Source organism: Camelus bactrianus, chromosome 32 (genome assembly GCF_048773025.1).
Source record: "Camelus bactrianus isolate YW-2024 breed Bactrian camel chromosome 32, ASM4877302v1, whole genome shotgun sequence".
Taxonomy (NCBI): domain Eukaryota; kingdom Metazoa; phylum Chordata; class Mammalia; order Artiodactyla; family Camelidae; genus Camelus; species Camelus bactrianus.
In genome coordinates this window covers 11,086,253-11,109,795 of record NC_133570.1, presented here as the reverse complement: position 1 = coordinate 11,109,795, position 23,543 = coordinate 11,086,253, and the positions used below count along the sequence as shown (strand labels likewise).

Below are 23,543 nucleotides of genomic sequence, written 5' to 3'. Positions count from 1 at the left end.
ATGTGTGGGTGGATGGAAGACAAGTGGGTATATGGAAGATGGATTAGTGGACGAAAAGGTAGGTAGGTGGATGAACAGATGGGTGGGTGAGTGGGTGGGGGATGGATGGATAGATAGGTGGATGGGTTGGTGGCTGGGTGGATGTATGAGTTAGTGGGTAAGTAGGTGGGTGAATGGATGAGTAGATGGATAGCTGGATGGATGGATGGGTGGATGGACACGTGGATAGATGGATGGATGGGTGGATGTATGGATGGAGAGATGGGTGGGGCAACAGATTGAAGGATGGAAAGGGAAGAGGGTGAAAGAGAGAGAAGGAGGAAAAAACTGGATAAATGAGTGAATGAATGCACTCTTTTGATGCACACTCAAGATTAACTGATGCCTTGATCAAGTCTTGCTCTGCCTCTGCTCAGACAATGGCTGCCAAAGCCCAGAGTGGTCGCAGAGAAGACATCCAACCCTCCCAGGTGCTTAAGGGACTTAAATTCCCTCTTTGCAAATGCCACGGCAATTCTGCTGTGCAGCCTCAGCGGGGGCTGCGGCAGCATCCTGTCCCTGGGGGTTGCCGCTGGCTTGCTCCTGTTTTACTGTCTTAGATAAGCAAGGCAGGGTCAGGCTACCGGGCACTGGGGAGGAGGAAAAAGGGAGATTTTTTTAGGACAAGGAGAAAAAAAACCACTGTAATCAGTAAACAAACAACAAAAAGTCACTCTTAAAATTCACTGCTTCTTAGGGAGGGGGTCAGGCCCCCCACTCTCAAAATATTCATAAGATGACAAGCAGGAGACACATGAAGTCTGAAGGGCAACCTCTATGCAGCGCTGCCTGGCATGAGCAGAGACAGGTGTTAGCATTTGGCAAGATCTTCTTTTAAAATACACACAGAGACACACATACACATACAGAACTGATTCAAGTATTAGGGCTCCCGTGTTCTTACACTTTTTGCTTAAAACACCTGTGGAAAGTAGCTCTCTCCTTTACAGATCTGTTCTCCAGAGCCCTGAACTATACTTCAAAAAGCCATTACAAAGGCTAGAGAGAGGAGCAGGAAAGAGAATCAAGTCTGCCTTTTGAAAGGGAAAAAAGGAGAAGGTTCATCGCGGTTCCCAAAAGTCTGAGGAAGAAAGACTGGACTTGAATAATCTTCAGAAATGCTGAACCAAAAGCAGCCCACCCCCCAGCACCCCTGGGCTCTCCTCTCCAGGTGCCTCCCTAGGCTGGACCTCTGCCTGGCAGACACGTTCTGCCCACGATGATCTCACCTACCTAGGGATGGGGCCGTGGTTACCATCCTGGGCACTGGAGTCTCTCAACCCAGCTCCAACACTTACAAATTGTGACCCTTTGACAGTGGCTTAACTGTAAGCCTCAGATTTCTCTTCTGTTACAGGAGGATAATAATAGTAATTACCAGGTAAGGTCATTGTGAGGGATAAATTAACCAATCCACGCAAAGTGCCTGGCACAGAGCAAACAGCCCACCAATGTTGGCAGGTATAATTACCATTGCTATTGACTATTCTTCTATTTAATATTTTCAAAGCACTTCATATATGTCGGCGCCTTATAACTCATTAAATCTCATAAGCACCCTGTGAGGTAGTTGTAGTACTCTCCTCATTTTGTAGAAGAGGTGACAGAGGCCCAGAGAGGTTAAGTAACTTGCACAAGGTCACACAGCTAGGAGGTGGCAGTGCTGATTCTCCAGCCTCAGCTGACTGATTCCAAGGTCTGTGCTCTTAGCACCTACATGATGCTGAAGTATGACTCTTCTGCAGTTCGGTTTTATGAACCCCCGCCTGAGTCAGTATGTCTCATTACCTTTCCAGCCTCCTGGCAAGATCAGATGCCACACGTTGATCCACACTGTTCCCATTTCACAGAGTCTAACACTGAGGAGAGGAGCAGCTCCGGGCTGTTAACTCTAGGAGCCACCATCAAAGGCCGTGAGGCCGGGACTGTGTGCTTCTTCCCACTCTTAGGTCCCCAGAGCCTAGCACGTGCCTAACACAGAGGAAGCCCTCAGCAGGTACCATGCTCCTTTCAATCAGCATTCGCCAAAGCCTGCTTCACAAGATACTGTCTCAGCATACACTCAGTGGAAACAGGGAGCCATGGCCAAGTTTGGGTCAAGTCCTGATGTTATAATTAAAATCACAGTACACAGCAACTTACTGAACACACCAAGGAGCCCGACAGGAAAGAAACCTGTTTCACTGTTTTGTTTTTTTTTTTTAAGTAAAACCCCTCAACATCCTCTAGAAAATGCAATCCTGGAGAGTTATTTCATTACTAAACCATCTTATTGATGCTTCCTGTTCCAGGCACTTGCTTTCTATTGTAGCTCATTCAATTATCACGATAATCCTAAGAAGTTAAGTATTATAATTACCCTGTTTCACAGATGACGAAGTATAGGCTTCTAAGCCCATTTAACAAAGCAAATGTCCAAACCCTAGACCTGTCCCTGTGGCCAGGGTGTCCCAAGTTACAAGGGCAGCCAGTGGTCAAGGTCAGCTGGTCTCAATCTTGCCAACCCTGAGACTTCTCAGCCCTGATGTCAGGCCCTCAAAGGGAATCCAGTATCCAGACCACATGGCTGTCCCTCTGGGACTTGCCCAGACACTCTGTGGAAGCTACAAGACTGCAGATCCTTCTCCTCTGGCCAGACTCCTAACGGCCATCTGTACTCCACCAAGAAACCGAAAATGTATCTTCAAGAATTCTAGTGCTAACATTCTCACTGGCCTCAAAAGGAGAAGAGTAAATTCCAAAAGGATGAAATAGTTCTGAAGGGAGACACTTGAGACATTTGAGATGGGTACAAAAACAGAAATCCAACCTGGATGCAGATCAGCCAGCTCCGAAGCTTCCTGCAGATGGGGTGACCTTGAGGTTAACCTTATGAGCCCCATCAACCACACACCACCCCTAAGCTGTGGCTTAGAGATAATCACGAGAGAATTAGACACAGAAGTCACCATTCCTGTCCTCAGAGTGCCCCCACATAGCCTCTGTCTTACTAATCTCATCTTTTTCCCTCGTCAACCAAACCACCCTCCAAACTGACTTCCAACTCTCATAGCTGGTCATGTTTTATCACAACCACATGCCTCACTACAGGCTGTTCCCACGCCCGGGAGGTCACGGGCCCCCAGTCGTTTGGTAACTTTCCATTTTTATACCCATCTCAAATGTCTCCTCCTCTGTGAAAGTTTTCCTAGCTTTTTCCCGCACTCAGCCTCCCCAGACACCACCTGTTTCCTCCTTCATGTCACCACTGCATCAGACACAACCCTCTGTTTACACCTTACTGCGTCACAATAACTCCTTAAAGATAAGAAACACCCCTTGTTCCTAACAGCTTGGCACCAAAAGTGTTTCCTGAATGCTTGATGAACGACTAAATGAATGAGCTTCTTTGTTCAAAAGCATTCACAGCAGAAACAAATGAAAAACCATAGAGGACCACAGTCAAGGGCTGAGAACAGAGATTGGCAAATTTTTTCTGTGAAGGATGAGACAGTAAAATATTTCGACTTGGGAGCCATACGTCCTCTATGCTGACGACTCAGCTCTGCCGTTGTAATGCCAAAGCAGCCGCAGGCAGCATGTAAATAAATAGGTGGAGCCGTGGTCTAATAAAATTTTATTTTAAAAAGCAGGCAGCTGGCCAGATTTGGCCTGTGGGCCATAGTTTGCCAACCCCTGGGTTAGATTATTTAATACATCTCAAAACGGCACAAAGGAGATAGGGGAAGACTTGCTAAGCATAAGCCTATTTTCCCCCCAAAGACGGCTGGCCAGGCTAGAATAGAGAAGGAAAGACGTAAGGAGGGAGGGAGAGATGGGGGAGGGAGGAAGGAAGGAAGACAGGGGTGCAGAGGGTGGGTATGCCATCTCCCAGAGCCTGAATAGTTTCTGGATGATTAAAAAGATTTTCTCAGAACTCTCTTAGACCCTGAGGCAGACACGGGGAGAACAAGGTCTATGTAAGCTACAAGTTAATGACAGATTCCTCTAAAGAGACAGATACGACTTCAGCCACAAACTTAAGATAACAGAGGATGTGGTGCTGTTTGGATTTTATTACCGTCTTTACTGTTATGGTTCCTAATACTGTCATTTCTATTGACAAATTCTGCCCTAACAGACATCTTGGGAAAGAAAGAAAACAGAAGAGAAAATTAGCTCAAGGGGGGAAAAAAAAAGGAAAGAAAAACCAAACTCAAAGGAAATTTAATTAAATAAATAGATTTTCTTGACTGTAAAAGAAAAGAGATGTGACATGCCCCCGAATCCAGCTTCCTCCCACGTCCCTGTCTCCCGGGGAACTGGCGGAGCATGAAAAACCCAAAGACGTCCCCCAGAGCAAGAACCTCCCTGATACTATTACCAGTACACCCCGGCCACGTTAAATCATGTCCGCTCGGGCAGAACTGGTTTCACTTTGCCTTTTGCCCTTTGCATTTGAAAAGAGAGTCTGGGTTATTTCTCAGCGCTCTTTACTTCCGTCCTACTTTGGGGCCGAAGATCTCTCTCCAGCAGCATCGACCATTTCTTTCCTTAGATGAGAAGTTTCATGCAAGCATCACTCTGGCAGAAACCTCCAGTCCCACCCGTCTCGATAGAGGCGGAGAAGGAAGAGCCCAGGCCCCCACTTCTCTGCCTCTCTGAGACCCGGACCGTGATGATTTGGTAGCTGAACTTCCTTCTTCATCTATAAATCGGGGTCATGAGTCTCAGCCACTTAATTCTCACTGAAGACAGGGTGGAAAAATGGAGTGGCACCGAATGAGAAAATAATCCTTGTAGGACTCCTGGAAGCATTAAATGAGATCAGACAGGTCGAGAAAGAAACCTAGTAGGAGCAATGATTATTGGCCAACAGCAGGAACAGCAAGGGACCAGTTATCCGGCCCCATGGGAACGCCATGCCAGGCTCTGCGCTTTGCATGTTTCATCTCATTTAGTCCTCACAACAAGCCGAGAAGGAGGGACAACTATCATCTTAATTTCCAGGCCAGGAAATGATGGCTCCGAGACGAAATGGCTCCCCCAAGGCCCCAAAGCTGGTACCTCTCCCGAAGTACCAGGAGCAGGGAGGTATCTGGTAAAGGCCGGTTAAAGCTGAATGCGAATGTGAACTATATGCTAAAACGTTGTTTTCTCTTGCCTGTCACAACCTCACTAACCAGGCTCTGCTTTCCAGGATGGGCCATCAAAGATATTTGAATGTTTCTCTATAATACTTATATCATGTCCACATGCATATGTTTCGGGAGCAAAATGGAGCTCCAGGGAGTTTATTTCAGGAGAGATTCCATTTTTTCTTTGATAATAGCCCCAGAGAAAGCTGGCACCCCAGACCCAGCCATCTTCGATCAAAGTTGCAGCCTCTCCCACTGTAGGCACCTGACAGCTTGCAAAGCCCTTTTTGGATGTCACCTTGTTTGACTCTTGCCAACACCTGGGCAGGTTTGGAGAACAAGAATTTCAATTCTCTTTTTAAAGAAAGTGAGGCTCGAGGGATGGGACTTCCTTTGGTGACCCAGGAAGTCGGCCAGGGGGATTCAGGGAAGGTCTTGGGTCCCAATTCAAGGAAGGTCTCTGCTCTGAGCTGTTTTTCCACGGTGGGGAAATTTGTCCCCAGCCCACGTCTCTGAGGAGTCTGGCGGGTCAGAGAGAGAGTAGCAGACGGTGGCTGTAGAATCGAGGGACGTCCTGTGGTCCAAGAGGCCATCACCCCAGCGCGGCAACACAGATGCAGAGCAGACGCCCAGCTGACCTCTGTCCCTGCTCACCCGGATCTCTGCACCACCCCCCAGCTGCTCCCCTGGACTGTGTCCCTGCCTGCTCCTCCCCACCTTCTCCAGCTCGCTAACCATCATTTGCTCCCAGGCTCCCATGGCCCCTTCAACTCCGTGGCCTCATCCCCTCCGTGCAGCTGGGAACGCTGACGCCCAGAGTAGACTGACTTCCCAAGGTCACGAGCAGGTAAGTTGCAGGAGCCCAGAATTTGAAACCAGAACCATGTGACAGCAAAGGGAAAATGCCTGTTTTGTGGAAAAGTTCCCCCCCCTACTTCCTTCCTTCCCCACCGCCCAGGTGGAGCCACCCTAAACGTCCAGCATGTTCCTGGGATCACATCCAGCTCCTGGCCCTGAGAAACAGAGCCCTTCAGACCCCCAAACTGGGCCATGTCAGTTGAAATATGAGCTCAGCCCACTAGGGAGCAGACCCCTGTGATTCCCCCTCCCAGGTCTTCCCTTTACCTGATTTTCATTTAAAGAAACTTTCCCAAGAAGCAGCCAGTCTCACCTGCCCCCGGGAAACCACTGCTGGAGCCAGACCACCAGTAACAACAGGGCTCAGGTAGCACCCGCCATTTACCAACTGAGCACATACTGTGGGTCCGGGCTGAGCTGCAAGATGCTACCTGCATCACGTCACTGCATCCTCAGCCCCGCCCTTTAGGGAAGATGCAGGTGCTATTACTCTGTCCCTGTTAAAAAGGTTCAGAGAAGTCAGGCCAACCTTCCTGAAATCACACAGCAGGACTCCGCTCAGGCTCCAGGCCTTGTCCCCACCCCCTCCTGGTGTCACCTCACCTCTCCCTCCCCCGCACCTACTGCCTCCTCCAGGCCCAGCCCACAGGCAACCCGATCAGTGGTTCCCAGGGCATCAGACCTCCCACCAGCATTACCTGGGCCAACCCAGTGGGTTCTTGTTCATCAAAATTCACCTCGAACCAGACCTGACCGAGTCCAGGTGACTTCTGGGTTCTCAATAAATGTCACTCCCTTCCTGTCTCTCCCCAGAGCCTCAAGGCAGGGTATAGAGCAGTGGTTACATGCCAAACTCCTAAGGGAAATGCTGGCTTCATGACTTCCTATGCTGTGCAGCCTTGGCTAAATTCATCCACCTCTCTGAACTCTATCTCCTTCCATTTCATAAGGGACAGAGCAGCCCTGACCTTACCTAGCTGTTATAAGGATAACAGGTGGCTGTCACAGAAAGTCCTTGTACATCGTGTGTCCAGCACATCATCACCACAGAGCGATAGCTTGTACATAGTGGGGAACAGTCAACACCTGTGCAGAGAGGCACCCATGGCTGGCGAGGGAGGGGGATTTTAAATCCCTACTGTCCACATTCATTGGCACCAGAATATTTGGAAAAATCCACTGGACATCAAGCAATTTCTTCATTTAAAAAACCTCCAATCTCCTCTGTCCCAACCTTTACTGGCCCAACCCTGATGCCATAATTCCCCTTTGCCAAAATCCCACTGTCAAGTCATAGAATTGGCATCACCCGGGAACCTGAAAGATCTGGTGGCATAAAACCCCCAGGCAGGGCGTTAGGAGGAATTTAACTTGAAGTCGCCTTTCGCCTTCTGGTCATTGGTACGAGGACCAAAGGAAAGTAGACGTAGCTGGGTATGGTCCTGGCGTTTTCCCCTACGTACACCCTCCTCCGTTTCAAAAAAAAGAAAAAGGTTTACTTTTCCTAGAATATCTACAGGACTGACCCTGGCATTGAAAGTCTGCAGGCAGCTTTTATAACACAAAATGGTCCAGAAAGATATTGCAAAGAAAAACAGAGCAAAAGATATTGCAAAATTTTTTTTTTTTTTTTAGCTAGGATGATTTGAAAGAGAAAAATTGAAAGAGAAGATTTGAGATTGGGCAATAAAATAACTGACCCAGGAAGCAAATGAAGTCTGCCATCCTCGGGACTCAGCGTGGCTGCTCCTTCCCCTAGAAAGTTCCCCTGAACCCGCTCAGGCCGCGTTCGGCCCCTCCCCTGGGCTCTCCCAGCCCTGGAGCTTTCCCGACTGACTGTGAAGAGTAATGACAGCCAAGATAATCAGACTGACTCGTGCAGCCAGCACCTCCCACCGCGTTCGGGCTGAGAGTAAATAATGGGAAGGAGCAGCCCCCAGAAAGAGCATCAGGCAGAAGGGACGAGTGCAAAGGTGGGAATGAACTTCTCAGATTCAAAGAATCCCCGAAAGGTGTCACTGGGTTGATGGGGGGGCAGCAATGCCATCACCATCATCACAACTGGAAGCCGCGGTGTGGACCGCGCCACTGTCTGTGAGGCTGGGGACGTCAGCTCACTGGTCTGGCATGAAGGTCAAACCTGAGACACAGAATCACGGGGGAAGGGTTTATTGCCCATCCTTCCTGTCCCCCAGCATTTTACAGACCAGGACGCCAGGCTCGGGGATAGTTCAGGCTCCCACACCCAGAGAACTCAGGGCATCAAGAGCTGTTTACCTGCCAAAGCGACAGAAGTTTTAACTAGGTCCCTGGGGAGACAGGGAAAGATAATCGTGTGTGTGAGCGTGAGCGTGTGCGTGTGTGTGTGTGTTGGTGGGAGGGCAGTACATCAAGGCTCCTAGCTTTCATCTGGTTCCTGGAAATTTGACTAAAGCCCCCTGGGAAAACCATGCTCTGGGCATGATAAGCCGGAGTCCAACTCAATTATGATCTCCTGTGCTTTCACAGACCCCCAGTCTTCACAAAGTCTCCTGGCTTTCATCTGGCCTCAGGATACTCCGTTGTCACCATTATCATCATCATCACCATCATCTGAGCAAGAGCATCACCAGCCGGCGAAACCCGAAGCATCTCGGAGAAGTCAGGCAGTGGTTCCCCACCGGGCACACCTGTCGATGCCTGGAGGCATCTGTGATTTCACCACAGAGGCGGGGGTTGGGGGGTGGATGTGCACGGGACAGCCCCCACCACAAAGAGTGATCCACTCAGCCCCGAAGTGTCAACAGTGCCAAGGCTGAGAAACCCTGAGCCAGGCCTTTACAGGCTGTCATTGGGGAACCCCAGAAAAACTCTTGTTTGGAGTGTGAGATCTGGTGACCCTGACACCCAATGGGATTACCAGACAATGATCATGGTTCTTAAGCACAGCACCCCGAAGTCCTGGCATGACCCTCCACTGCCCATACCCATCCTTTGCCAGCTCTGGGGCCCTGGGACTGTTCAGCTCCTGGGGAGTCTACCTTTGGGAAGCAGGCTGGAGGCAGAACAGGAGCAGAGGGAGAAATGCTGGCTCAGCCCATTCATTTGGTTCATATGGTTTCCAGTTCACTCCAGCCAAGAGGACCAAAGTGAGGTCCTGCTCAGGTGGGGGAGGCAGCCCCAGACAGAGGAGAAAACATACATCACCTCACCCATTCCTCATGAAAACATTAAACGGTGAGGTATTTTCATGCCTGTTTCAAAGACAAAGACCCTGATGGCCCAGTGGCCCAGTGGCCCAGCCAGGATTCACATGCCAGGCTCAGAACTCACACACCCTCCCGACTGCTCTACAAAGTGACTGAACTGGCTAGAAGAAAAACCCAGGAGCTCAGTCCCTTGCCAACTGTAGCCTCTGTGTTTTTAATCTCTTCACCCCAGTGTAGGACATGTGGCAAAGGCTAAAACATTGATTTCAATCAAAGCATGCCTTTATGTCCAGAAAGAACTCTAATTGTAAAAGATACATGCACCACAATGTTCATAGCAGCACTACTTACAATGGCCAAGACATGGAAACAACCAAAATGCCCACTGACAGATGACTGGATAAAGAACTTTTGGTATATTTATACAATGGAATACTACTCAACCATGAAAAAGAATAAAATAATGCCTTGTGCGGCAACATGGGTGGACCCAAAGATCATCATACTAAGTGAAGTAAGCCAGAAAGAGAAAGAAAAATACCATATGATATCACTTATATGTGGAATCTAAAAAAAAAGACACAAATGAACTTATTTACAAAACAGAAATAGACTCACAGACATAGAAAACAAACTTACAGTTACCAGGATGGGAAGGAGGTGGGAAAGGATAAATTGGGAGTTCGAGATTTGCAGGCACTAACTACCATATATAAAATAAATAAACAAGTTTAATACTGTATAGCACAGAGAACTATATTCAATATCTTGTAGTAGCCTATGGTGAAAAAGAATATGAAAAGGAACATATGTATGTATATGTATGACTGAAACATCATGCTGTACACCAGAAATGGACACAAAATGGTAAACTGATTATACTTCAATAAATAAATAAATAAAGGCAAATAAAAATACAAAATTTTTACAAACATGAAAAAAAAAAGCTTGCCCTGTTGGATCTGTTGACAGTTATCCTATGAACAGCCTCCAGGAGGACTCCCGCACAGCTGGCGTTACCCCACATCTGGCCCCATGCTCTTTCCAGATGTCTTCCAAAGGAATGAAGCCACTGCCTCTGCGGAGATCCCTTTGCATCTCCACTGGTGTTTATTCTGAGGCTGCATTTCAAGGTTCCTCCCTTGTAGATCATTTTCTTCTCTTAATTGGATTTGCAGTGTGGCAGGGAGACGGGGGCAAGGGCTTCAGTGATGTGAGTGCTGCAGGAAGGTTAGTGACAGCAAGACCTCCCCCTCCCCCCCGCCCCCCCCCCCCCGGGCGGCTGAGCACACTGGAGGCAGGCTGGACCCAGGAGGCTGCTCGCATGCTGTGCAACTCACACAAGGCCAGCCAGGGAAAGAGACCACCGTTTCTCAGCCTATCCAGGTGCTCTGTCTAAAACACAGAATTGAGCCCTCACTTGTTCCCTGCCTGACATGAGTCAAGCTTTTCTCCTCTCAGGAACTCAGCTTTTCCCTATCTGAAAGCTAAGATGAGTAGACCGAGGTTCCTTCCAGTTCGCACCTTGATGTAGATCTTTCTTCCCTGGCACTGGAGCAAGTTCTTCGGTGTCTCAACTAAAGGAAGCTTATCAGGCAGCGCCCCCTGGTGGCCGTCAAGAATCATCACAAAGTGGCCCCCGCCGGATAGTATCTCAGGCAATAAATACGGAGAGGAAAAAGCATCGAAGTGTTTGCAGCCTACCAGCTATCTGACCCCAACTCTTTCAAGCAAGAAGCCTAGGGTTTGAAGCAAAAACACAGCCCTGCCACTCAGTTCCTCTGCCTTCCATGACAGCGAAGGCAGAATATCTTCAGAAGCTAGAGCTTGAAAAACAATCTGTCAGCCCAGTCACCGAGGGCGTCCTCATCCCGATATCCGATTACAAGGCTTGTCCGCGTCATTTCTCCTCCACAAAGTACCAGACGGAGAAGGGAAAAACAAAAGCGCTAAAGAAAGAAGATGATCAGATGATGCAGCTAAACTGAGCTCTGTTCCCAAGGACAGGGCTGCCGCGCGGGATGGGAAGCATCTATACAGGTCTGGGTCTCGGGGTGAGGGTGGGGGGGCACTTCGGGTTTCCTTTTCTAGGTGTCGAGTGAAGGCGGCCAGGAGATCTGGAGTGTGAGGCACCTCCACATTCAAAATCCTATCAGGATGGTGCAACACATTTGCCCAAAAAGAACCACAGACACCCCCCCCCAAATAAGAGTGACCCTCTGGGGACCATGATCTAGACAGCACTTGACAGATGATGAGATGTGATCCCCAGCTCCCAAAGACAGACAAGAAAAGTCAGCACATAGGATACTGTGCAATGAAAGCATATGTTTTAAGTGAGATGGGTATGGGTTTGAGAGCAGGCTCTACCCTGTACCAGCTGTGTGACCCTGAGCAGGTTACTTAACCTCTCTGGGTGTGTCCATCCTTCCTGCCCTTTCTTCCTTCCCCTGCACATTCAGCAGAATACATGCTGGATAAAGGGCAGCTCCACGGAATGCTGTACCACCGTGCAAACAGTGGTTCATCCTCGTCAGAGAGTTCTCCACCATCAATGTCCCGCAGCCTCATCATGCTTATTTCCCTCCTCCCAAAGGAAGTTCTTCTTGACATCAGACTGATATCTCTCCAGCTTTAGAGCTTATGTATATTTGTTTTAGCTAACTATATTTCTGGCTCAGTCTTCGACAACAAGGGCTAGCAAAGTTTTTCTGTAAAAAGTCAGATAGTAAATATTTTAGGCTTTCTGGGTCATGGGGTCTCCACTCCACTGCTGCTGTGTGAAAACAGCCACAGACCATACAATATGTTGTCAACAAAAAATTAATCCATCTAAGAAAGAAATGTAAAATGTTATTCAAGCCAAGTTGAGGATTATAACCCAGGAATGGCATCTCAGAAAGCTCCGAGAACTGCTCCACCTGTCAGAAGCCAGGGCAGTTAAAGTTTTTTGAAACAGAGGGCTGTACATTAAATGACATATTATTGACAGTCTACACAATCCAGATCTAAGCGCCATCGGGACTGCTTACGAGATCAAGAAGGAATGTTGTCTTTAAGGAGCTGTCTTGTTGATGCTAGGAGGTTGTTGTTTTTATGCTGAGCAGGTACTTCTGTTGATGGGGAAGGTTGGTTAATGCACAACGCAAGATACATGATGCACAGTGCGGGCAGAGAGGAGGCCAAAGGGCAGAGAAATTTTTTCTATGTTTAAATTTTTCTTATCTTGCCATAAAATGTGGATTGTATTTCACAATGTAAACAAAGTGGTGTGCTGGTATTCCAATCACACTTTATTTTCAAAAGCAGGCAGTGGGCTGAATTTGGCCGGTGGGCTATACTTTGCCAACTCCTGATTTAGAGAGAATTCTCTCTCCAGGTCTGTTATCTTTGCCACACAAGCCCATCAGATACAGACAGAAACTGTCTTTCTCCCACTTCTCTTTCCCAGGGCAAATCTAGAAAGGCTACAACCTTCCCTTCCAAGGGCATCACTTCTTGATTAAATTATGACTGTCCATTTATTCGTTAATTCCTTCAGTGATACTTTTGCTACGGTGCTAAGTACTTTATAAGAAACAAACCCCAAAAAAGATCCTGTGGTCAGCCCAAACTGAAGCCCTGATGCCCTGCAATTCACTGCACGTGACCTTGGGCCACCAGGTTTACCTCCCTGAACCTTAGTTCTCTTATCTGGAAACTAGGGACTACAATAGTCCCTATCTCACGGGCAAGTTCTGAAGATTAAATGAAGTTACTCTTAAAATCAGCTTAGAACAGTACCTGCTACAGAGTATCCTTTTAATCATTTATTTTTGTTATTTTTGTTATTTTTATGATGGCTCCTGCTATCCGGGAATTTCTAATCTGATATGGGAGATCTATATGTCAAAACAACTACAAGAGAACTGCAGGATGAATAACACAAGATTGGAGCGGGGCAATCCAGGCAGTGGTGACCTCTAAGTCGTGTCTTGGGGTATCACCAAGAATTGTCTAAGCCACAGGAAATTTTTCTTCAGGAAGATGCAGCAGGAAGTTTGCCCTTTTGAGCAGGTGCAAAGAGGGGGTTTAATCAAAGAGGAAATCATTGAAATAACAGAAGGGGTACAGAAAACAGTAAATAAACTGGGTTCGAGGAGGATTTTTCTCCCTTCAAATTTTTTTTCATTTAAATTACACAACCGATAAACTAGTCCATACTGTATAGCACAAGGAGCTATACTCAGTATCTTGTAGTAACCTAGAATGAAAATTAAAAAGAATATGAAAAGGAATATGTGTATGTATATGCATGACTGAAACATTATGCTGTACACCAGAAACTGACACAACGTTGTAAACTATACTTCAACCAAAAAAATAAATAACTCTGAAATTTAAAAAAATTACACAAACGCTTGTTCCTTGCTCAGGAAGATAGGACATGCAGATAAGCAAAAGAGAAATAAAAATCACCCTATGCTAAATATCCAAGTGTATTTCCTTCCAGACTTTTTTTTTCCCCTAGGGATCTATTTTTAAGATAGTAAGTAACATGAAAATTGTGGTCCAAACAATGCCTTTTTTTTTTTTTTTTTTTTTTTGCCCTTCCCTAAACAATAGCTTGATCAAGGGACTTCTGACCTTCCCAGCCACACCCAGCTGAGCACAGTGCCCCACTCTCCAGCTCTGGGGATTCCACCTAGAGGGGAAATTTGGCCACGGCCATCCTTCCCCCAGGACACACAGGAGAAGGGCTCTGCCCCAACCATCCAGGCTGGTTCCCTTTATCAGGGCAGGTTGAAGACCTTTCTCTGAACCTCCAGTTTCTCCTTTTGACTGTTTACTTCTCCAGCTCCTCCTACAGTTGTATAAAATCTATACTCCTTTAATAAACTCTTTTATCCATTACATTCATAGTGGTTCTGCTCCCTGACTGTCGTCTCACTGATACAGTTACCAGCAGAAGCAATTCTGTACCTGTTCCAGGACTAGCTTCTCAGGCTACCAGCAGCCTCACTTCCCCCTCTTGGAATGCTCACTCCTGTTGTAAGAAGCCCAAGCCACATACATGTGGGTGCCCCCTGAACAGCCCAGGTTGAACTTCCATCTAACAACCAGTGTCAGCTGCCATCCAGGCACGTGCACCATCTTGAATGTTCCAGCCCAGTCAAGCCCATAACACACGCAGCCGAAGAACCACCCAGCTGAACCCAGCCAAACCAAGGAATCATGAGAGATTATAATGCGGGTGTTGCTTTAAGCCACTAAATTGTGGAGTAGATGGTTACGTAGCAGTGGGTCACCAGAACACGCCCTATGGTTCCTCCACGTGTGTCTTTTTCTGCTTTTCAAAAGTGCTCTAGCGATCTGAGGACCCATTTCTTCTGCTCAAAATGTCCTTCCTCCAGTCTTCTCACATCTGGTATCTTCTTGTCATTGAAGTCTTAGCTTAAATGTCACCTCCCCAGAGGGGTCCATTGCCATGGTCAGTTCAATGTGTCAACTTGGCTAAACCATAATCCCCAGTTATTCAGTCAAACATTAATTTATATACCTGCCATGAAGGTTTTTGTAGATGTGATTGAAGTCCATAACCAGTTGGGATTATCCTCAACAATTTGGATGGGCCTGAGTAAATCCCTTGGAGCACATTAAGAGCAGAACTAAGGCTTCCCTAAAGAAAAAGAAATTCTGCCCACGGACAGCAACTTCAGTTCATGCTCAACAATTCCAGCCAGCCCTTCCTGATGGCCTGCCCCACAGATTTCAGACCTGTCCCGCCGGTCACCACAATCCCATAAGCCAAATCCTTGCAATGAATCTCTTAATATGTTTATTCTACTGGTTCTGCTTCTCTGGTGGAGCCCTAACTGACTACCCTCTGTGGCCACCCTGTCAAAGCTGGTCACCAAGTTACTATCGTGTCATTCTATCTTAATTCTCTGAGAAAAACAAGCAGTCACCATTTGTTATTTCTCTTATTTATTGTTCCTCTCAATATATTTGAGAGCAGCACCATCCAACAGACTTCTCTGTGATGATGGAAATGCCCTAACTGTGCTGTTCCAGTAGGGTAGCCACTAGACACAGGGGGCTGTGGATCGCTCGAAGTGTGGCCAACACAACGGGAAAAGTACAATTTTAATTATGTTTCATTCTAATGACTACGCGTTTAATTCACCACATGAGTCTAGTGTCTGCCGTGCTGGGCAGCTCAGATCTAGAACACCAGGTCCGTGGGAGCTGGCTGACCCTGCCCACCCCTGCGCCCCTCGTCCCTACAGTGACTGAAACAAAGGAAGTTCAATCAGTACTGATAGAGTGAATGAATGAGCCGTGTACGCCTAAGTGCGATTGCCTTAGGTTTCTGTCACCTGCAATTGACAGTCCTAACACGGGGCCACACTGTGGAAGGGGTTCCTGAGAACCCACAGAACAGGACAGTTGGAGAACGAATGAGGACATCGGAGCTGGAACACATCACACACTGCGAGCTATGGGAGGGGCGGCTCTCCCTCCGCCCCCGGGCCCAGCCCTCCCAGAGCCAGAAGCTACAGGAACAATGGAGCAATCAGGACCGCTCTTACTCTTTGTTCTAGTGGGAGGAAGGCTATAGTGGAAGGCGTGGTTCTGGTGGGCTTCACTCAACGCCCAAACTGCGAAGAAGCCGGAGAGCATCTGAGGCTGTCCTATTTTGGGGCCACTTTGCATCCTGTTTTCCTCCTGGCTGCCAGTTCCCCCACCCCCGCCCCCACCAACCCCAGACCCTCAGGAGGAGGAGCTGGAGGGGGCGCAACAAAGCAAGCTCCTGGGGTCCTTCTGCCAAAGGCACCCTGGCCTCCTCTTGCCCCTCCAGCATCTCACTCTGAGCCACCCACCTGCCCTGCAGCCAGAATGTGTGTTTGAAAACTGGACAAGCGATCTGGGCATTAGCTGCTCAAAATCCTGCCACGCAAGCTCCGTGCCTTGGTCCACTGTGGGGGCTGGCCCTGCACACACACGCACCCCTGGTCTAACACAAGCTCCCGCCACCCCGCCCAGCATTACCTGTGGCGCAGCCACAGCGGCCTCGCCGTGCCTGGGGTGCTCACGCCCCCCTGTGGAAGCAGTGTGCTTCCATGTGCTCCTGGCACCCCGAGTCATTAGGAGAACTCCTCCTTCTACTTTCGGTCTCAGCTCCTCCCTGAAGCCCCAAGAAAGTCCTCAGACGGTGGAACCCAGCACAGTGCCAGATGCGCAGTGAGCACTTGATGCACATGGTGGGGGGCGAGGGTGTGAGAGAGAGGGAGGGAGGCAGGGAGCGAGGGAGGGAAGCCAAGACTTCCATTATCTTGAACCTGGGTTTTTTCCTTGGGAAAGTGAAGATACAAATGGCCACACATTATTAGGCTGAAAATAATCAAAAAGCTCAGAAACAGAGAAGGGAGAAAGAGGAAACATCAAGAAAGAGAAAGAAAGCCATAGTTAACAGCAGTCTGATATCTGAGCTGGGCGCCCTCCAGGCTCTCCTCTGATAAGGCAGCTGTGACCCAGGAGAGGAAAGCTCAGGAAGGGAGCCTGCGTCTTCATACCTGAGGTCTCCAGTCCTGGGCAGGATGGGGCAAGGAGTGGGGAGGGGGACTGGCAAGAGCACACTTTTCCAGAAGCCAAATCAATTTCACCCTAGGACAACCTCAGATGGGGTTGGAAGTGGTGCCATGGAAAAATTGCTTAGGGCTCTGCGTTTATTCTTTTTGGCCAGGGAAAGGTGGGCCACCACTAGAGAACAATCAAGCCAGACATAGAGTGGGAAACAGGTTCTAAAGATGCAGCAATGTTGAGGGAGACCATGGTTCAGAGGGAAGGGAAATCAAAGAGAAATAAATAATTAGTAAAATTAGAAAACTGAAGCCCAAGGGCCCTTTGGAGGGAAAAAAAAGAGGAGGATGGAGAACAGTGAGTTGGAGGCAGAGAAAGTCTAGAGGGTCTGGTGATGGTGATAATGGTGATGAGGATGGTGATGGTGGTGGTGGAGATGATGGAGATGGTTGATGGTGATAATGGTGATGATGATGGAGATGATGGCGGTTTTGGTGATGATGGTGATAGTGCTGATGATGATGGTGGTGATGGAGATGATGGAGATGGTTGATGGTGATAGTGCTGATGATGATGGTGGTGATGGAGATGATGGAGATGGTTGATGGTGATAGTGGTGATAATGATGGAGATAATGGGGTGATGGTGATGGTGGTGATGGAGATGGCAGTGATGGTGATGATGGTGGTGATGGTGGATGGTGATAGTGGTGATGGAGATGGTGGTGGTGCTGATGGTGGGGGCAACTGGAGTAGGAATGGTGATGATGGTGACTATAGGATGGGGGGAGAGTACTTCTGCTGCTGATGATGATAATTTCAACAGAACTGGTAACAAGAGTTACTATGCACTAATCCAGGTCAGGACTGTGCTTTGCCTGCATCATCTCATCTAATCCACCCCACAACCAGCAGGGTGGAAATGACCATCAGCGCCATCCTACTGCTTAGGAAACTAAGCTCAGAATCACGAGACACGTAGCTCAAAACCACACAGCTGACAGGCAGCAGACCCAGAACTGCAGCCTGGGTTTGTCTGGTGCCAGATTCCATGCTCTGAGCAGACGATGGAGGACTGAGAAGGCAAAAGCGAAAAGGAAAACAGTGAAGAGAATGGAGGCCTGACCGCTCTTCCTAATAGGACAACCTGTCCCCCATTCCCAGAGGACACGGACGACCCCCTTCACCTGCTCAAATTTTTATTTCCTCCACAGCCCTTATTCAAACACACTATAATGTAAGTGCTTATTATGATTATAATTTATTGTCTGTCTCCCGACTAGAATGCAAACTCCATGAGGACAGACATCTAGGCATGCATGTTCAGAGATCAGAACAGTGTCTGGCATACTGTGGGCGTTTGATACATCTTGTTAAATAAGTGAATGAGTGTTTCTTGGTTTCAGGCCACCGCTCATATGATAAGGAAAGGTTAAGATATCCTGGCTTCGGAGTCCCTTGAGTTTGTCAAAAGGAATGATGAGTATTCTTTGGTTTCTGGCTAAGGCTTATCAAGAAGCTGTGAGGAAAGAGGAAAGGGTTAAGCTTTCCTGCCTTTGGGGTCCCTTGGGCACTGGGAATAAAGACGTCCCCAAAACCCAAGGAGAAAACTACAGTTAGAGTTAACAACTCTAAAATCAAGCTGCCCCTATCCTCCACGAAAGAGAGGGACATCAACAGAGGCGACAGCCATTCTTGGCCAGACATAAACGTCCTTGTCTCCACATGCTTGGTTCCCATACGAGCTTCTCAATACAACTTGTATCCCTTCAGTACTTAACAAACACGCCTTTAGTCCCCACTACACACCTGAGTTTTAAATATCTGATGTCGTCCCTGTCGGAGACCCCAGCTTTCCGGCTGACAGCTGGGGCGACCAAGATGGATATGGTGTGATCGTCAAGCAACAAGAGTCTGGTGGGAAAGACACTAGTTTTTTCCCCTAATTCGAGGTAATATTTTTGGTGAAGATAAAGGGCAGGAAATGACAAGAACTATCCAGCTCCCAAGATAGTTTGAAGCTTCAAGGAACCAATGATAATGTTGGAGTGAAGAGAATTTGAAGCAAGGCTCGGTTGAGATGGCTCACTGCTTCCCTCTGGTGGACATCAGTGGCAAGCACATCGGGCAGCCTTCCCGAACGACCTTCAACAAACACACCTGAGCCAGGTGCTGGGAGTAGAGGGGTGAAGAGTGGGACACCACGCCTGCCTCAGGGAGGTCACAGTCAGACAAGGGAGGGAGACAAGGAAACGGACAATCACTGCAAGCCATGGTCAGTCAGTGGTAGAACCAACCACTCATTCATTTAACAAAGTGCAGAGATTTGGAGGCAGGAGTTGGACCCGAGGATGAGCAGGGATTCACCAGGAGGAGAAAGGGGAAGGGAATTCTAAGCAGAGGGGTGGGGACCAAGATGCAAAAACCATGGCTGATCTAGGAAGCCCTAAGTAAATAGATTTATTGGATATTTAGGGCTTGTGGGGCGGGAGGTGGGGGGCGGCGGTGATCAGCGGGGTTCCATAAGGGAGTCAAAGCCCGAGGTACTTTGCAAGCCATGAGAAAGACTATGTACATTAAGCTGCTGGTGAGTTTTCACAGGATCCATGACCGGGAAGATGTATTGACTCAGAAATATTTACTGAGGCTCTCTCATGGGCTAGATGTGGAGCTGGGCAAAAAATGGTGAATAAAAATGGGTATGATCCCTGCCCTCTTGCAGCTTTGTCTAGTCAGGGAGAGAGACATCCATTTAAAAAAAAATCACTCCCTAAAAAAGGTTTAAATTAAAATGAAAATGTAAAAAGTGGCACCACTACACGGAGGAAGGGCAGACAGACATATGGTATTAAGGAGACTCGGAGCTGAGTGGACAGTCTTTACTAAGCTGAGGCTCTCTCCGTGCTGACCTCGGCGCTGAGTGCTATAGGAACTTGGACACAAGGCTGCCCTTGGCCACTGCTTTCAAGATCTCGGTGGCTCTAAGGGTGGCATCAGAGGGAAGACACTGTTGAAGGAATCTCAGGGGCCTGGGAAGGGGTGGAAGATCAATTAGATCAGGGTTTTTTGCAAACCATGGCTCACAGCCCAAAAGTGAGGGGTGACCTGAGGGGGGTGGGTCATTACCAGCATCTGGTAAAGGACATAGAATAAAATGGAAAAGAAGGTGTGAAATATCAGGAAGAACGAGTGTTGTTTCATGAAACTCCTTTCAGCTGCCTATGTGAATGCGCACACACGTGTGCGTGCACGCATGTGTACAGCGTTGCGAAGTAGATCACATTTGTCACTAGGCGGCTTGATCAAATAAGTTTGCAAAACACCAAATTAGAGACCCTCTCAAGGTCTCAGCCAGCCCAGGGTGTCACAGAGGGTGACGGCTCAGCCCACGGACGGGGGACACAAACATCTGGGGTCCGGCTCTTTTATAAGGACCTTTCCAAACTCAGCAGCACAGCTCTGCAGAGAAGGCAGGAACTCTGAAAGGCGATTAAAAACCTCACCTCAAGTGCTCGTCATGCACTGCAAGGGCCGGGGTGGGGTCGAGGAGGGGGAGAGGCATCAGTTAGTACAAACTTTTTGGAAAGTGCTACAGTACCGTTCACCAGAAGTCTTAAAATACAGAAATGTAAACCCTTCGCTGCGGGAACTCCAATCCTACGAATTCGCACTACAAGGATCACCATGGACGTACCCAAGGTTAACACTCAAAGCTGTTCCCTGCAGCAGTGCTTATAATAGGAAACAAGTGGATACAACCTAAATTTCTAGAAGTAGGAGACTGGGGGAATCCATGGTGGCAGTATTCAGGCATTGAAAACGAGGAGGAAATACATTTATTGACAAAGGAGACAGTGTTATCACTGTCATTCAGTGCAATTTTTGAGAGAGAAAACTTCCAGCTGCTTCTCACCATAGGTAGAGAGAAGTCACCTTGAAGCAGGTTTTTATTTGTTTTGAGTGATTGAGAGGACCTTCTTGACTATGCAAATAATAGATGAGTCAGGAGCATTTGCTAGCAAGAATAACATGACCTTTACAGCAAGTCAACCGGGGGTAATTCTGCACCCTCTCTGAGAACATTTAGAAATATCTGGAGACATTTTGTTTGTCATGACCGGGACTGGGGGGGTTGGGACGTTCACTGGTATCTACTGGGCAGAAGCAGGAATGCTATCAAACATCCTTTAATGACAGAACAGCCCCCGACGCGGGTTCCCTTTTGATGATCATTTTAGCCATCATTAGAATCTGCTAGCAAGAAAGAATATAAAAGCGGACTCTAGGCCAATGCCCTGTTTCAAATATGTTCTCTTTTGTACACTTCTGTGTCCCCAGTCCTACGGGTACATATGGTCACTCCATCAATACTTGTTGAACATTCCACGCAGAATTCCTCTAGGGCGTCTATGGAGAAACAGCCACCTGACTGAGCCCGACTAGCGTTCCACAGTGCCACCTTGTGGTGGGAACTGAAACAACCGTTCAGGTGGACCAATAACGCTTTCTCTTGCCTGGTGTTTGCAGAGCTGATCTCTTAGGACTGAAAAGGCCCCAGAAATCGCGGGAAAATTATGGGGCTGGGGGGAAGCAGGAAGCCTCGATCAGGATGATGTTTGGTGTCCGGCTAATCAAGGCAAACAGGGGTTTGAGCAATTAATGGGAAATATCAAAGAAAGATGACAATATATTCGTACTCCAAAATGATAAAACAGGCCAGAGGGTATTTTGTTAGGTGAAAAAAGTAGTTTTCAAAATACTAAGTATGGATAATCCTCATTTTATTGTTTATTGTTTAAGGAAATTATATACATACCCATTTGTCAAGAAGAATTATTCTAAAACTTACACCAAATTGATAACAGTAGAGGGTGGGGCTTGGGGTAGTTATTTTATTTTTGTTCATCTATTTTCTAAGTTATTTCACAATGAATGTATATCATTTATGTTAAAAACCAAAAGTTAGATGCTGAGCCAAAATACAAAGGCACAATGTCTAAGGTAAAAAGACTCTTTCACACACACCCAACATTTCCATATCTGGACCCTAATCATGCAGAACCAAATGCCCTACAACCTCAGGTTGCCCTCGGGCAAGAGTGCCCAGGAGCTGCCCTGACCACTTCTGGCTCCGGACCCAGGCCCCTCTTTCCTCCGCTCGTCAGAGGCGTGTACCGCACAGGAACCCGGAGGAAGGGCGGCAGGCGCTGGGGACCAGTCTCCATCCACTTGCGCACCCGACATGTGGACATGTCGAGCCTACTCACCCGACATGTGGACGTTCCGGAGGCAGGAGAGGGAGGCATTGAGGCGAGCACACTCCTCTCGGTTGGCCCCGTATTTTTCCACGGTCTCACACACCTGCTCATCCGTCATCTCCAAGAGATCCTCCAGACTCAGCTGGCCGGGGGTGATTTCCTAGCAGAGGGAGGAGAGGACGGTAAACCGACCGCTAGCGCCCGAAGGGGAGGCTTCCGTGCTGCCCCCTAGTGGTGCCTAGCGGAACACCCGGCTCTGTGTGGATGGCGGCTTGACATAATGGTTGGGTCTCTTGACTCTGGGGTCAGACAGGTCTGGGTTTGAATGTCAGCTTTGCCACTCATTAGCTAGGTGACCCCGAGAAAACTACGTAACCTCTCTGAGCCTCGCTTTACTCACCAGGAAAATGGGAATCTTAAGCGCACATACTTTGTAAGGTAGCACGGATGCCTAGCACACAGTCTGTAAACGGTGGTAGCTAACTAATTACCCGTCTGATTCCCCATGCAGCTTCTGAACGCCTCATGGGCCGGGCTTCAAGTTACTCTTCTTGGAGGGCCCTCCGTGAGTCCTGCCTGGCTTGCACTGCAGTGACTTGTCCCAGATCGAGGGTGAACTCAGAACAGAGCAAACTGGACAGCCCGTGTCTCCTGATGGCTGTTCTCCATTCCCTGCTTCTCCCTTTCCCAGCCACACTTTTTGGGGTTCAAACTGGGGAGTTAGGGACCCTAAAGGGAAAGGGGCGGGAACCCTGTATAAGTGGCTCAGTGCTGTAAGTGAAACTGGATTTGTGTCTGAGCTCTCAGGGGGCACGACTTTGCAATCTAAGACAAATCTAGCACGGAATGGGCAAAGAGATCTTTGAAGAGATGGGCTGGGAACAGAAAAGGTAGGATTCCCAGCTATGAATGTGTTGGTCAGGGATGTCGTCACCACCGCCAGCAACCACCCCTCTTCCCCAAAACAGTGTGTCCCTATACACATAATATGGATACACCTTAAAATGTGTCATACTTCTATATTATGAATCTACAAAAAAGATCCTTCACTTTATAGCACTTAATAGTATCTAATGGTTTTACATGTATTATGATTATGACTGCGGCTTAAATAAAATTTTTAGATCTCTAAGGATAGAGATTCCAAGGCAATATTGTGGAATACTTCTGTCCTCTTGTGGCCATATCTGAGTATTACAACAAAATCCAACACCATCCCGTTCAGCCCTTAAAAAAAAGATGCAGGGGGAAAGCTAAAACCCAGTCAGTGCCTTTCCAGCTCGCTAAGTCAGAGGGCAGAGAGAGAACGATAATGAGTCACTTGGAGGCTTCCTCAAACACGGATACGTTGCAGGGAAGCCCCACTTTAAGAAAGATAGACCAGGATCCGAAAGTAAAAAATGACATTTAGAAGGGATGAGTCACAACAGAAAATAATTCTCCTCTTTGCTGCAGGATTCTCTTGTGCATTTTAATCCTATAATTTACACCCTCCCACCAAAAATAATCTACATTGAACTT

The 23,543-nt window shown here is 47.9% G+C and overlaps 1 protein-coding gene across 1 annotated transcript in view; it reads right to left on the bottom strand.

Annotated features, from left to right (window-relative positions):
- KSR2 (kinase suppressor of ras 2) overlaps nucleotides 1–23,543 on the bottom strand; it is a 356,911-nt gene that overhangs the window by 249,600 nt on the left and 83,768 nt on the right. Inside the window, exon 3 of the mRNA XM_074356111.1 lies at nucleotides 22,032–22,182. Coding sequence (XP_074212212.1) covers nucleotides 22,032–22,182 — 151 coding nt within the window. The remainder of the gene's footprint in view (nucleotides 1–22,031; nucleotides 22,183–23,543) is intronic.